Consider the following 14,829-nt stretch of genomic DNA (forward strand, 5'->3'; position numbering starts at 1 on the left):
CTACCACTTGAGCTACAGCGCCACTTCTGGTTTTCTGGTGGTTTATTGGAGATAGGAGTCTCACGGTCTCTCCTGCCCGGGCTGGCTTTGAACCGAGATCCTCAGATCTCAGCCTCCTGAGTAGCTAGGATTACAGGCGTGAGCCACCAGCGCCCGTCGTGCTAAGGAATTGAACCCAGGGCTTCATGCACGCCAAGCAAGCACTATACTACAAGCTACATTCCCAGCCCATACAGTAAGGCTTTTTGTTACAAAATTCATATGGAAAAGCAGAAGAAATAGAATTGCTGGAACACATTTGAAGAAGAGTAAGTGGGAAGAACTAGGTTATCAATGATGATAGCTATTAGGGAAACACCCACTAAAACCACAATTAAAGATATCACTACACAACTATGAAGATGGCCAAAAGAAAATGTAGTGATAATTTTAAATGTCTGTAAAGAGGAGAAGTTGGATCTCTCATCCATGCTGGTGGGAATGCAAAATGATATAGCCACTCGGCAAAGATATAGCAGCTTCTTACAAAAGGTAGAATGAAATTACCATAGCACTCTGGTCATTAATTCTAAGATGATAAAAACAAAGGTTCACACAAAATCTTGTATATAAGTGGTTAGCAGCCGTTTTATTCTAAATAGGCAATAGTTCAGCGGCTGAAGCCTATAACAACCAGGCATAAAGCAAGAACTGACCTCAAAAATAACCAAAACGCTGGAGGAGCAGCGTGTGGTAGCACACCTAACTTGCAAGAATGAAGCCCTGAGTTAAATCCCCAGTATAGGAAAAACAAAACAAAACAAAAACCCTGAATACCATCAATGAGGGAATGATTCATCCATATATTGAATATTACTCATCAATAAAAAGAAAGCACTATTATTGCTTAGTATGTCTAAAGGAGAGGGAAAAAAAACAACAACTTAAAGCTGGAGGCTAATATCTGTAATCCTAGCTACTTAGGCTGAGGTTAAAAAAAATGGTTTAAAAAAATGGCAGTATCACAAAATACAGGGTTTTTTTAAATGAGATTATAATTCCAAAAGTTATCAGTTGCTAGATTTTAATATCTCTAATTTTCTTGCTAACAAGTAATTAAAGAGGTCATTAAGAAAACTGATCTCTAATGATTTAGTTTGAAGGCACTTTCTAAGTGCTTCTCATGTGCAAGCAGGAGCTACAGAAACAGGCAAAGATACAGAACACAGTGTTGATTTACAAGAGAATATACACATCTAATGAAGATGAACAAGATAAGCCTAGAAACACAACTATTTCTCTTTGTTTTGTTGCTGTTGTTGATGTAATTTTGTTGTTCCAAGGGTCAAACTCAGGTCCATACATGTGCTAGACAAGCACTCTACTGCTTTATCCCTAGCTTTAATTATAAATATTTATAGACACAACACAAGCAGAACCTGACCAGTGAATGACCAACCTGTGGATAAACAATCCTACGGGAAACCTTCCCTTCCTTACTTCTAGCCAACTTCAGGTTTCCATATCTCAATTCAGACCCACCACAATGTGCTGCCTGGTAGAAACTAGAAGTGGAGGAAAGGAGAATGCAATGCCCAAGGACATCTCACACATTCATACACGAACATTCCCCTCATGCCCACCTTGATGCACTTCCTCTAAACATGAGCAGAGGAAGGGTTAAGCATGACAAAGGAGAAGCTTTCTTATCAATTCCAGCTGCCAAGGGTCTTCTTTCCTTGGGGAAAGCCAGGGTGCCTTTCTACTGCAAGCACCTCAGCGCTTACCTCCCTCAGCTTTCACAAAACCCATGTCTTTCCCACTCCTATCCCAGAAGCGTTTCCCACGTGCCTCCTTCCCTTTCAAACATACTAATCTCCTTCCAGCTTAGCTGGAGTCCTGTCATGGGACTCACATTCAATGAAAATGAAAAATAAATGCAGAACAGACAAATACATATCCCTGCCTTGCAGTAAGGCGCTCCCATAACCATAGTCCAATTCTTAACAATTAGGTCACTTTTAGAAATTAGAGGTTTCATTTATACCAAGAAACCTAATAGCAAATGACAATTCACACCCATTGGGCTAGAAAAGCCTTCTCCTGTTAATTTATCTTGCTCTCTGGCTTAAGCTGAGAGCCAGAAAGTGAGCCTGTGGGCAGTCAGAGTTACATCCCATGGGCGTGAAGGCAGGCTGAGACAATGACAGTGGTCTCTGTTGACTGGCTGGGTCAGTTTGGCTGACAAGTTGGCCGGTCAGGTTCCTCAATCTTCCTTAGCTTTCCAGGTGCTCTGCTTCCAAAACAAAGAGATTACGTGCAATAGTTCTATTTTAGCCCAGAATTTTGCATTCAGCTCTAACAGATTTAGCTGGCTTCCAAGGTCACAGCTTATCAAAAGGAACCTGTCTTCCCTCAGAGAAAAGCACATTATTCACTCCAGATGAGAGTCTAAGAAGTGTCAGGCCCTAGGAGATAAAGCAGTGACCAAAATACATGGTGAACTTTATCCTCCCAGGCAAAAACAGTAGAAAAATAAAATTAAAATAATTGTGAAAAAAAGCTTCCACATGCAGCACCAGTGTCTCATGCCTATAATTCTAGCTACTCAGAAGGCTGAGATCCAAGGATCATAGTTCAAAGCTAGCCCAGGCAGAAAAGTCCATTAAACACTCCAATAAACTACTCAGAAAAAGCCAGAAGTGGTGCTATGACTCAAGTGGTAGAGCTCTAGTCTTGAGCAAAACTCAGGGTCAGCACCAATACCTTCACCAAGCCCCAGGACCAGCAAAATAAAAAATAAAAGTTACCACATGATATAGCTTGAGGTTGTAAACAGGGCTTAGGAACCTGCATTCGCACAGGACTTAGAAAAAACAATGATCCCTTCTAGTCTTGTAGAACTATGTAAGAAAAGTTTCATATAATTTGTAAACCTCCTCCAAGTATACTCTGAAGTTTACTTTTTTTTTTTTTTTTTGTCGGTCATGGGGCTTGAACTCTGGGCCTGGGCATTGTCCCTCAGCTCTTCAGCTCAAGGCTACCACTCTACCACTTGAGACACAGCGCCACTTCCGGGTTTCTGAGTGGTTTACAGGAGATAAAAGTCTCATGGCCTTTCTTACTCGTGGGGGCTTTGAACCAAGATCCTCAGATCTCAGCCTCCTCAGTAGCCAGCCTCCTGAGTAGCTAGGATTACAGGCGTGAGCCACCAGCACCCAGCTGAAGTTTACTTTTAAAAGTGCCAGCTTGATACTATCTAGTTACAAGCTGACTCTCATCCCAACTCCCTAGAGTTAGAAGCACGAAGTAGACCAATAAGGAGACTTTTAACATTTGCCAAGGATGAGGTACCAAAAAATGATCTCCAAGCAATAAGCGGACAGAAAATATACCAAAAAGCACACCAACACATGTGTTAGTGAATACATGCCCATGTGCTGCTACTAGGGATTGAACTCAAGAGTCTGGGAGCTATCCCTCAGCTTTTTTTTTTTTTTTTTTTGCTCAAGGCTGGTGTTCAAACCACTTCAGCTATACCTCCACTTCCAAGTTTTGATGGTTAATTAGATATAAGAGCATCTTCCTGCCTGATCTGGATTCCAACTGCAATCTTCAAATCTCAGCCCCTGAGCAGCTCAGATTGCAGGCCCAATCACCAGGCTCATACCAGCTATGTTGAAGTTTAGCCTAAGGTGGGCTCCATAATAGCACTCTTCCTCTTTCTTTAAAGTCACTGGCACTCTGCTCCCTTGAATCCACAGTCTTTTCTCACGCCATTCTTCACCTGCTTTAAACAACTCATGTGCACACAAAAAATACACAAAGAGGGCTGGGAAGGTGGCTCAGTGGTAGAGTGCTTGCCTTGCATGCATGAGGCCCTGGGCTAGGTTCAATTCCTCAGCACCACATAAGCAAAAAAAGCTGGAAGTGGCGCTGTGGCTCAAGTGGTAGAGCGCTAGCCTTGGGCTGAAGAGCTGAGGGACAGCGCCCAGGCCCAGAGTTCAGGCCCCACAACCGGATCCAAAAAAAAAAAAAAAATTCCCCAAGGATTTTTTTAGGGAAATGAAGTCTATTGCAAACAACCAACCAACACATCCATCCTCCCTGAACTGGACAATGTCTTGTTAAGGTCAACACTCTCACCAGCTTTGCCTTCTACAATGTCTCACTCCAGGTAAAGTTCCACACCAAGTGACTGAGAAGTTAAGTGATAAGGAAAATTACATTATAGAAAAATACAGAAGTTATCTAATCATTTCCAACATTTCTGCTGCAAGGAAAAGAGGGAGCTCTGAAGTGTTGCTGTGGAAACTTGCATTTCTCACAGTTCACATGTAATTTTCCCAAATTTAACTACAAGATGTTTACTTAGATTCGCTTTCTCAAGCAAAGCTATTCACAAACCGAGGACTCTAGATTTGTTTCCTAAGATTCAATTCCCACTTCTTAAATGTTTCATAAAGCCTGACCTACATTAAATTAGGAATGGCCATGTCAAAGCTTCTACTTGACCTTTTTTGAAGTGCTGGGAATGGAATCTGGGGCCTCTTACATGTCAGACAAGCCTCTAAACTCTGAGCTCTAACCTTAGTCTTCTCCCATATTCCTATGTAAACAGCTGTAAGGGGGATGGGGGAGAGTAGGGTGGATATTTGTGGTCCAGGCCTCTTGCCACAAATGTGGCAAATCACTTCTCTCTTCATCCATGCTTCTATGACCACTACTAGAAAATTCTTTTTGGCTCTTAAGCATCAAATCTCACTTTTTCCCTCCACCTGTGCTTCCCAATTCCCATACAGATCAGCCTCTGTAACAACCTTACAAAGGCCCCTCCCGCACCATCTCTACTCACAGCCTCCTGATGATTTCTATCTCCGCAGAATGAAAGTCTATATCCCTGAAAAGTGACCAACCTCTGCATCACCTAGTTAGCTGGCCATCATTTTAACGCTAACTTCATGTCTTTCTACTCCCTCCCTCATTGCCTTCTTAGAAAGGGTTTATACACTGTTCCTCCTCTTAGGATACTGGCACAAATGTCACATCCCTCAAACTACACACACTTAAAACATCCAACTCTTACTGGTGGCTCATGCCTATAACCCTAGCTACTCAGGAAGCTGAGATCTGACAATCCAGGCTTGAAGCTAGCCCAGGGCGGAAAGTCTGAGACTCTCATCTCCAATTAACCATCAAAAAAGCCAGAGGTGGAGCTGTGGCTAAGTGGTAGAACGGTAGCCCGGTGGGGTGGGTGTGTGTGGTGGGGGGGGGGGGGAATCCTCTGGGGCAGTACTGGCACATACACACAAAACTTCCAACTTTCTGTTCCTCTACAAAGGACTCCTAAACTTACTGTGTACTACTACTCCACTAGAAGTTCCAGGACTGCAAGGATTCATGTTTGACCACTGCTGCATCCCCAAGGCCTACAACAGCGAGGGCTGGCTTCGTGGTGTTTGCTGGGCTCAGGGAAAGAGGTGGTCCCGCCTTCACCGGCCCAGCCGGAGCACGGCGCAGCGCACGGGCATGTGTTCACGTGCTTGAGGCGTGAGGACCACGGGCACACGAGCAGATCGGCGAATGTGCAAGAGCTTTTCTGGGGCCCAGTCCAACCCGCCGCCATTCCCGGAGACTAACGGAACCCACTCGCCCTCCCGAACCGAGGAAGCGACGGGTCCGGAGGCAGAGCCGGCAGCCTCCCCGCGCCCCGGAGGAGGACGGGAAGGGAACAAACAAAAAGACCACGGCTCCGTGGTCCCCGCCGCTCGGCCCTCACCCTTCACCCCACCCCCGGGACCTTCGGCCCCCAACACCAGATTCCCGCCTTCCTCCGCGGACCCCACCTGCTCCCAGGATGCCCCGCAGCTCCTCTTCCGCGCGTGCGCAATCAGGCCCTCCTGGTTGGGGCGGGACTAGGGCTCCCACCAGTCTGGACACACCCCTCGAGCATAAAGCTAGTTCCTGATTGGCTGCTGAGGCTCGGCTGAGCCGCAGTGGGAACGCCTGGGCTGCGCTTTTAAAGGCGCTCGCTAGCCGGTCCCAGGTTTTCGGGATTGCTGCTCCGGTCTCGGGCGCTCGGCGATCCTCGTCACCTCGCCGCCGGCATGTCTCAGGTACTGCGCGTGCCCGGTCGGGCGGCGAAGCCAGGGCAGGGCGGGAGGCTGTGGTGTGGGGAATATCCTCGGGCAGAGCTCCGCCGGGTCTTCCGTTTTGATATCCAGTGGCTCTTGGACGGCTGCCTCTCCCTGGTTCTTCGTCCAAGGCTTCGGGAGCAGAACTTTTCGTTTGAAGTTGTGTCAAGCTGCTACCCACGTCCGCAGCTGCTCGGAAGGCGCCGGTGGGGTGGAGTTGGCGGTGCTGCGGGCATCAGGAGTCGCAGACGGAGAGAGCGGGCTGGGGGACGGAGGGCTGTGCGGACCGAGGCGGGGGGGGGGGCTGCGCCCCGATCCCGGAAGCCCGGGGCGGGGGGGGGGGCTGTGGAATTGAGGAGGCCCCGGGCTGGGAGCTTGGAGGTCAGGAGAAGTTGGAGCCGCCTGTCCGCGAGGGGAGGGGAGTCGCGAACGGACGGGAGGAGTGACTCGAGTCCCCACCCCAGTCGCGGTGGCCCCTGGACGCGGGCAGAGCTTTGTGGAGCGACCTCCGGCTCCTCCTATCTTCCGCTCTCCAATCTGAGCACTGGGACAGAGGTCAACGCTGAACTTCCCGGCCCCAGGGCAAGGGGCCAGCGGGCTCCTGCCACTGGCACCGCGGAGATGCCCGGCGCCCTTATCAGCCAGCGCCTCTGAGAACCAGAGCTTCACGGGGATCCCCAGCCATTCCGGTGTCAGGCTGGGGTGAGGGTGAGGGTTGAGGGGGCAGGCAGTTAGCCACGCTGGGTGTGAGCCTACAGCAGGCCCAGCCCTGGCCTCCTTCCTTAGTCACTGTACATACAGTATACCAGAACTTAATGTCCACTCTTGTTTAGTCTCTAACTGCCCTGTAGGGGTAGAGGAGACCCAGCTTGAGTGGGTTGCTTTTCCATGGCAGAAGCTACCAGCTAAGTCTGTCATCCTAGCTACTCAGGAGGCTGAGATCTGAGGATCGTTCTTTGAAGCAATCCAGGGGGGGAAAGTCTGCAAGACTCCTATCTCTTAATTAACTACTAAAACAGCCAAAAGTGGAGCTGTGGGCTCAAGTGGTAGAGTACTAGCTTTGTGCAAACACAGCACTCAGGCCCTGAGTCCCAGACCCAGGACTAGCACAAAAAAAGGAAGGGAGAGCCGGAGGGAAGGAAGAAAGGCTGGAAGGAAGGTGGGCACTGCCTTCCCATCCTCATCTCATCTATGCTCTTCTACTCAGATGCAGCCTTCATTCTTCTTCCTCTTGTGTACTTAGGCTGAGTTTGACAAGGCTGCTGATGAAGTTAAACGCCTCAAGACCCAGCCTGCTGACACTGAGATGCTGTTTATCTACAGCCACTTCAAACAAGCCACTGTGGGTGATGTAAATACAGGTATGTCGAACTGCTCAAGAAACTTGTGTCTTGCCATAGTGAAAGTCTATGGCAACTGTACTCTTCTGTCATCTGAGGCCTGACTCTTTAGGCCTGGTCACAGTTCATTGGATCCCTGAGGTTTAAGCTGGGAGATATTCCCCCCAGATATTTCTTCCAGGATTCTTTTTTTCTCTCCCCCTTATTTTGTCAGTCCTGTGGCTTGAGCTCTGGGGGTGGGCTCTTTTGCTCAAGGGTAGCAAACTACCATTTGAGCCACAGCACCACTTCCATCTTTATCTGTGATTTATTGGAAACAAGAGTTTCACATTCTTTCCTGCCCAGGCTGCCCTTGAACCATCATCCTCAGATCTCAGCCTCCTAAGTAGCTAGGAATACAGGCGTTAGCCACTGGTGCCCGGCCTCTTCCTAATGCTTGGAGTAGCAGAATCCCAATCTTGGTTTTCAAAGGGTTTCCATCTATTGTTAAGGAAACTATCCAACAGAAGTAACTTGTCATAAGTTATCACTCAGTAGTAGCTTCGTTGAGCTACTGCTTCCTTCCAGGGTTAAAGTCAGGGCACCTGGCAACCCACAAAGTCTAATGGCAGAGCTACACCTAGTAATCTGGGGAAAATCAAGAATGTTTTTGTTGGCCACAGTGTGCACTTCTGGTGTTTACTAGCCAAAAGTCGGTGCAGATTTTGAAACTATCATTGTTACACTACCATAATCAATATCTTGTATCTGTTTGTGTGTGTATATATATGTAGAGAGAGAGAGATAGAATCTTCCCTGCTTTGGGCAGTTTTTAGTCTCACTTAAGTGCCTGAAAATGCATCTATAAAGACATTGGCACAATGCATTTCACAATACATTAGCAGTATAGAAGGAGCCCCCCCTCCCTCTTGTTCAGGTAGAGATTGAGCATGTTTCCCAATTCTACTTGAACTGTGGTGGCAGGTAGAGCAGGTGGAATTGGCTGCTAGCCTGCCACAAGCGAGAGATGATTGCTAGAGGGAAGGATCTGGCAATGCCAAGTCAAACATTGGTGTTCACATCAAGACTTTAGCTGAGGAAGATCTTGTGTCAAAGATGAGTTTTATAGTGAGGCTTATAAACTGTATTTTCCGAGGGAGGGAAAGGAGAGCTGAAAGGTACTTAGTATATAGGTAGACAGGCTACTAGTCTATCATCACCTTAGCACAGAAATAATTGGCTCTCTCTAGCGCTAAACTATACAATTCAGTAGCCATATATGGCAGTTTAAATTTTAATTGAAAATAGTTAAAAATGAAATAGGGTTGACCAAGTGCCAGTGTCTCATGCCTATGATCCTAGATACTCAGGAGGATCACAATTCAGAGTCAATCTAAATAGGAAACTCTGTGAGGCTCTCCAATTAAGCAGCAAATAACTAGAAATGGAGCTGTGGGTCAAGTGGTAAAGCACCAGCCTTGAGCAAAGAAGCTAATAACACCAGGCCCTGGGTTTAAGCCCCAATACTGGCGCACACACACCCCACCCCAATTCTTTTTTTTAATTAATAGAGTAAAAGTCTAGCTGAGTGCTGGTAACTCATGCCTATAAACTCAGGAGACATCAGATCTAGGCTCTCCGTTCAAAACCAGACTAGGCAGAAAAGTTCATGAAAGTCTTATCTCCAGTTAGCCAGCAAAAAGCCAAAAGTCAAGAATGGTAGAATGCCAGTCTCAAGTGTAAAAGCCAAGTGAAAATCTTGTGTTTTTGCCTAATACTGGCACATACATACATATACACATACATACATACAGCTCAGTCTCTAGCCACACAAGTCATATTTCAGGAGCCTCAGTGGCCCGTGAATTGAGAACATCTATTCCCATGATGGCAGGAAGCCTGGCAGGGTGTGCGGCTCTGGGCATCTAAGGGGGCCTTTCTGAAGGTGCATTCTCTTTAAAGTATCTCAGGGAATGCTTCCTGGAAACAGGACACATTAAGTGTTTCCTTCTTTTTTTTTTTTGTCGGTTGTAGGGCTTGAACTCTGGGCCTGAGCTCTATCCCTCAGCTCTTCAGCTCAAGGCGAGTGCTCTGTCACTTGAGCCACAGTGCCACTTTCAGTTTTCTAGTGGTTTATTGGAGATAAAGAGTCTCATGGACTTTCCTGCCCCGGCTGGCTTTGAACCATAGTCCTCAGATCTCAGCCTCCTAAGTAGTTAGGATTACAGGTGTGAGCCACAAGCGCCTGGCTTCATTGAGCATTTTCTCAGACACTGCTCTAACCATAGACACTGTAGTTACTCCCTTTGACAGTGAAATAAACACCAGGGAACGATAGGTTCCCAGCATCAGATAATTACAAGTCTGCCCTTAGTAAAATCTCCCGGTCAAGAAGAACAAACTAAAAAGATGGTAGAGGGAGGGAAATTGGGTGTCTAAAGAGTAGAGGCAGAAAGAAAGCTTGATAGTACTTCTTTTTGCTGTTTATGAATCCTGTACCATGTAGATATTTGTTTTAATTATTGTTTTTGTTCTTATTGATGGATTTTTAGGGGCTTGAGCCCAGGGCCTTCCATTCTCACTTGGCTTTTTCTCTCATAGCTACTCTATTACTGGAGCCATGCTTTTAGTTCCTGAAGTGCTACTTTTAAAAGGAGAACTCTTGGAGTTTAAATATTTTACTCTCTTATAATAAGACAATTTTCCTTCTATTTTTCTCAAGATTTAAAATTTGGATTTCAGAACCCACTCTGCAAGCTCCATGAAATAATTGGTGTAATAAAAGATGGCTTTCCCACACTCAGAGAGATAAATGGTGCATGCTTTTTTTTTCATATGTGGAAATTAGATCTAAATTATAAACATGAAAATACATAGAGTTATAGGCAAATATATACAAATTGACTAACATGGTATACTAGGGGAGGATTCCAGAGCTGTTACTGAACAAATGATGATCAGTTTAACAAAATGAATACCAGGAAGCTAAAGCATGTTTTGTTAGGGGAAGGTTAAGGTGAATAGGAGCAAACAAACCAAGAGAGGAAGGATAAATGAATACAATCATTATATTCAATGCACATATGTGAAAATGGAACTGTGTAACTTGAGGGGGTGGGTGGGATTGGGAAAGATGGAGGAGAATAATGGAACAGTTGACGTTGACCAAGATGATTGACATTAACATAAGCTGATCAGTTGAATTGAAACCTAATGTTGTAAACTATTTCAAGGTTTAAAAAAAAAAAAAAGGAAACAACCATGACTTTCCTGGGAAGAAAGTTGATGAAGTTCTCCATCAGAACTTGAAGCGAGTCTCACCTTGTCTTTTTCTTCTTTCTTTTCCTTATTTAAGATCGGCCCGGGTTGTTGGACCTCAAGGGCAAAGCCAAGTGGGATGCCTGGAATCAGCTGAAAGGTGATTATGCTAATCAGTCTGTGGAAGCCAGTAAAGAATGTCTCTGCACTGCAGAGTATATGGGAGAGGGGAGGAAACAAAAGTACAAAAGGCACATTCTGGAAACCAGCCCAATCCGGGCCTGAGTTGGAAGTTAGGGGGAATTGGGCCACCTACTTTTCTCTCCTAATGATATTCATTCCTTTTCTGAAAGCATCATCTCTGAGCAGGGGTGTCTTCTAAGAGGAGGAGCCACTGAGAAATAGACTAAGAGGTGACACTGGCTTTGGACGTGTTCACAATAAATGATAGTTTCCTGTCCATCCCTCCCTTCTCCCTGACAAGGCTAGGTAGTGGCCAAGCGGCTGTCCTAGTTCCCTTCCAGCCAGAAGGACACATGAAGAAGGGAGTGAGGTAATGCATGGCCAGCCACTGCTAGGCTTAGTGAATGGAGCTATTATTTGCTGAGTATCAACAGCCAAGAAGTATTCAGGCTCCCACTGGGTCACGTGCTCCATGGCACCAAGACCTAAAACTTGTCTCCAAAGTTCCTGGCAGCTTTTGTGTTCTGGCTAGAGTTGTTGAATAAGCCCTCTGTCTTCCAGCAAAAGGACCACAATACAGTAAATGCACTTGTCAGATTTGCAAGGAGGGAATGCCATTGACTGTCCATCTTCATCTGGCATTTTTACCTCATTCTCAGGCCCCAGGCACTCTCCAGTGCTTCACTGCAAGCCCCCGGTCCCAGGGGGGTCTGGCTTCCCAGGACAATCCAAGAGACTGCATGTGACTGAGGATATATTCACTATCTCCTATACTGCAGGAAGGAGACAAAGATTCACCATATTCCCCTCCAAGAAGCAGCTGTGTTTGCCCAGTCTAGAACTTCTATTCATTGCTTCTCTGGGGAGAAGTGGGTGACTGGCTTTGCTTTTTCTCAGCCAAGCATAGCAAATCCAAGAAAAATAAGAGATACTTGATAATAATCCAAAGCCAACCAAGAGATCACCATGACCATTAAAGTCACTCTAGAGACAATTGCCTGACTTGGAGGCATAAGGCTCATGATGACTGCTCCGCACTACATCATAAGGGACTTAGCCCACCATGCCTGAGCTCAGAGCATCATGGAGCAGAACTCTGGGCATACTTCCTGTGTGCTTTTAAGTGTGATCATCTGTAGGTCTCTGAGGTGTGGTAATCCCCTACTTTACAAGTGAGAAATGAGACCCAAAAGCCTGCTACCTTTCTACTGTGCTCTCTCTCTCTGATATGTAATAATGTTCATACATTACAGGGATGTCCAAGGAAGATGCCATGAAAGCTTACATCGATAAAGTAGAAGAACTAAAGAAGAAATACGGAATGTAAGAGATCGGACTTGGTTGCCAGCCACACATTTAACCTAAAGTGATATCATGCCTTTTTTTTTTTCTAATACTGTAGATTATGTGGCTCTAACACATTAAGGGAAGAATTGGTTACTGGTCCTTCCTAAACAGTTTTTATCTGAAATGAATTAAAAGTGCATTTGTTACTTTAAGTCTTCAATAGTCTGGGTTTTTTTCTTTTCTTTTTTTGTGCCAGTACCAGGGCTTGAACTTAAAGCCTCATGCTCTCACTTAACTTTCTTACAGCAGATGCTCTACCTCTTGAGCTTACACTTCCAGTTCAGCATTTTGATGATTAATTGGAGATAGAATCTCTTACTTTTCAGTCCTCTAAGTCTCTGCCTCCTGACTACTTAGGAGGTTTATATGTGACATGTGTAAGCCACCAGCACCTGGCTAGTAGTCTGGATTCTTGAAATAATTTACTCTGTTATGATTTCTTATCCCTGCTTTCTTTTAACCATATCATTTAGACAAGTTTGGCCCACTTTCCTTGTACTCTGCTGGTTTTTGAGCCTTGGTGGGGAGCCACAGCATTATAGAAGTGGCTTTCCCCTTTTCTGCCCCAATTCTAGCCACTCCAAGGAAAATGATGTGGGCTGGTTGGGACTGCAACCTACAGGTACTTCCAACTATCAGGGATGTGGCTGGCCTCAGCTTCCAAGGAAGGTAGGGTTGACAGGTATCGAGATTTGTCTGAGCATGGTATTCCTGCAAGAATGGGAGGTCTCACCTATCAGGAACAGTTTGCACTTGACATGAGACATCCCCAGGATTCCTGTCAAAAGCTGGCCATCAAGGAAATCACAGAGGGACAAGGCAACTAGAAGCCAAGAGAAGGGAAGGCTGTCAAGATTGGGAAGCTTCGGGAGAGAAAGGCTGTGGTGTTACTAGAGGAGGACTTCAGTTGTTGGAAAAAAAAGATAATGATGGACCTGACTGTCCTTGATAGATTCATTTCTAGCTGGGCACCAGTAGCTCATAACTGTAATCCTACTTAACCAGTAGGCTGAGATCTGAGGATTGAAGTTTGAAACCAGCTCCAGAAGGAAAGTCATTGAGACTCTTACCTCCAATTAAGCCCAACAAAAAGCTGGAAGTAGAACTATATATAGCTCAAGTAGTAGAGCACCAGCCTTGAGTAAAAAAGCTAAGGAATAGCACTTATGCACTGACTTCAAACCCCCGTACTAATACACACACACAAATAGGTGCATCTCTTCCACAGTCTCACATGAGTGACAATCATGGTTGTCCCCTATATAGATAAAGATGCTAAAACAAAGGAATTCAGGGGAAGCAGCTCCGACTTCCTTCCAAAACCTCCCTGGTTTTATTTTGTTGTTGTTGTTGTTGTTGTTTGGGTCCGGTCGTGGGGCCTGAACTCTGGGCCTGGGCGCTGTCCCTCAGCTCTTCAGCTCAAGGCTAGCGCTCTACCACTTGAGCCACAGCACCACTTCCTGCTTTTTTCTTTTTGCTTATGTGGTGCTGAGGAATCGAACCCAGGGCCTCGTGCATGCAAGGCAAGCACTCTACCACTGAGCCACCTTCCCAGCCCCGCCTCCCTGGTTTTAAACACAACTCACTATTACTCTCTGCAGAGCACTGCAGCCTAGGAATAATTTCTTGTGCTGGTGGTAAACAGACTGAGAACCAGCTTTGCAATACAGGTCTCCCTGGTCTGGAAGCCTAAGTGTCCAGAGAGGCAGGGACATAGGAAGGCACCTGCCTGGTGTGTGGTGAGTCTTCTGTAAGCCAGGACTAGGGAGTGGAGAAGTTTGTTTTTGTTTTTTTTGGATTCGATCGTGGGGCCTGAACTCTGGGTCTGGGCGCTGTCCCTCAGTTCTTCACCTCAAGGCTAGCACTCTACCACTTGAGCTACAGCGCCACTTCCTGCTTTTTTCTTATGTGGTACTGAGGAATCGAACCCAGGGCCATGAGCATGCAAGGCAAGTGCTCTACCACTGAGCCACCTTCCCAGCCCAAGGGAGTGGAGAAGTTTGAAAGTGCTATTGGGCTGGGAAGGTGGCTCAGTGGTAGAGCGCTTGCCTTGCATGCATGAGGCCCTGGGTTCGATTCCTCAGCACCACATAAGAAAAAAGCCGGAAGTGGCGCTGTGACTCAAGTGGTAGAGTGCTAGCCTTGAGCTGAAGAGCTGAGGGACAGCGCCCAGGCCCAGAGTTCAGGCCCTACGACCGGACCAAAAAAAAAAAAGAAAGTGCTATTGGATCCTCGGCAGTGGGAGTGCTAGGAGAGGATATGCTAAAAGACCATCTAAGTAAATCAACAGCTATCCAGAAAATGCCTCCAGTCCTGGCCCAGATCTCAGTGGAAATCAGGAGTTTACTCTAGTAGAGCAAGATGCCAAGGCCCCAAACCCGCCCATATGGTCCAGTGTGATCAGCAAGTTCGTTTTCCTTGGGTTACTGATGTGACTGAGGATGCTTGAGACAGGGAGTCCACAGTCCTGCTCAGGCCTTACCTGGCTTCTATCACCTAGGCTTCCAAGATCACCAAACTTGCAGACCCTCCTTGAGACTCAGCCAAAGGAATAAAGAGCTATAGCCCCTCACCTGCACTCATATTTGAGTCATTTCCTTTGCAGAGTT

The 14,829-nt window shown here is 46.3% G+C and overlaps 2 protein-coding genes across 3 annotated transcripts in view; one reads left to right on the forward strand and one right to left on the reverse strand.

The window, feature by feature from the left end:
• The window catches only part of LOC105988939 (chromosome unknown open reading frame, human C2orf76), a 58,035-nt gene extending 52,129 nt beyond the window's left edge, over window positions 1-5,906 (reverse strand). Inside the window, exon 1 of one of the 2 annotated variants that reach the window (XM_013020718.1) lies at window positions 5,826-5,906. The gene's annotated coding sequence lies outside the window, so the exon portion shown is untranslated. Of the gene's footprint in view, window positions 1-5,335; window positions 5,790-5,825 lie in introns of those variants that run through there. The other variant, XM_013020719.1, reaches the window with a different exon arrangement.
• A 90-nt stretch (window positions 5,907-5,996) lies between these two features.
• On the forward strand, window positions 5,997-12,372 carry Dbi (diazepam binding inhibitor (GABA receptor modulator, acyl-CoA binding protein)). Its single transcript, XM_013020720.1, has 4 exons — window positions 5,997-6,095; window positions 7,357-7,474; window positions 10,788-10,850; window positions 12,127-12,372. Exons 1-4 carry the CDS (start codon window positions 6,087-6,089, stop codon window positions 12,198-12,200), a joined length of 264 nt encoding a protein of 87 aa, XP_012876174.1. The 5' UTR covers window positions 5,997-6,086; the 3' UTR covers window positions 12,201-12,372.
• Window positions 12,373-14,829: the final 2,457 nt, after the last annotated feature.

This window comes from Dipodomys ordii, unplaced genomic scaffold (assembly GCF_000151885.1).
Source record: "Dipodomys ordii isolate 6190 unplaced genomic scaffold, Dord_2.0 Scaffold52, whole genome shotgun sequence".
In the NCBI taxonomy this organism is placed as follows: Eukaryota; Metazoa; Chordata; class Mammalia; order Rodentia; family Heteromyidae; genus Dipodomys; species Dipodomys ordii.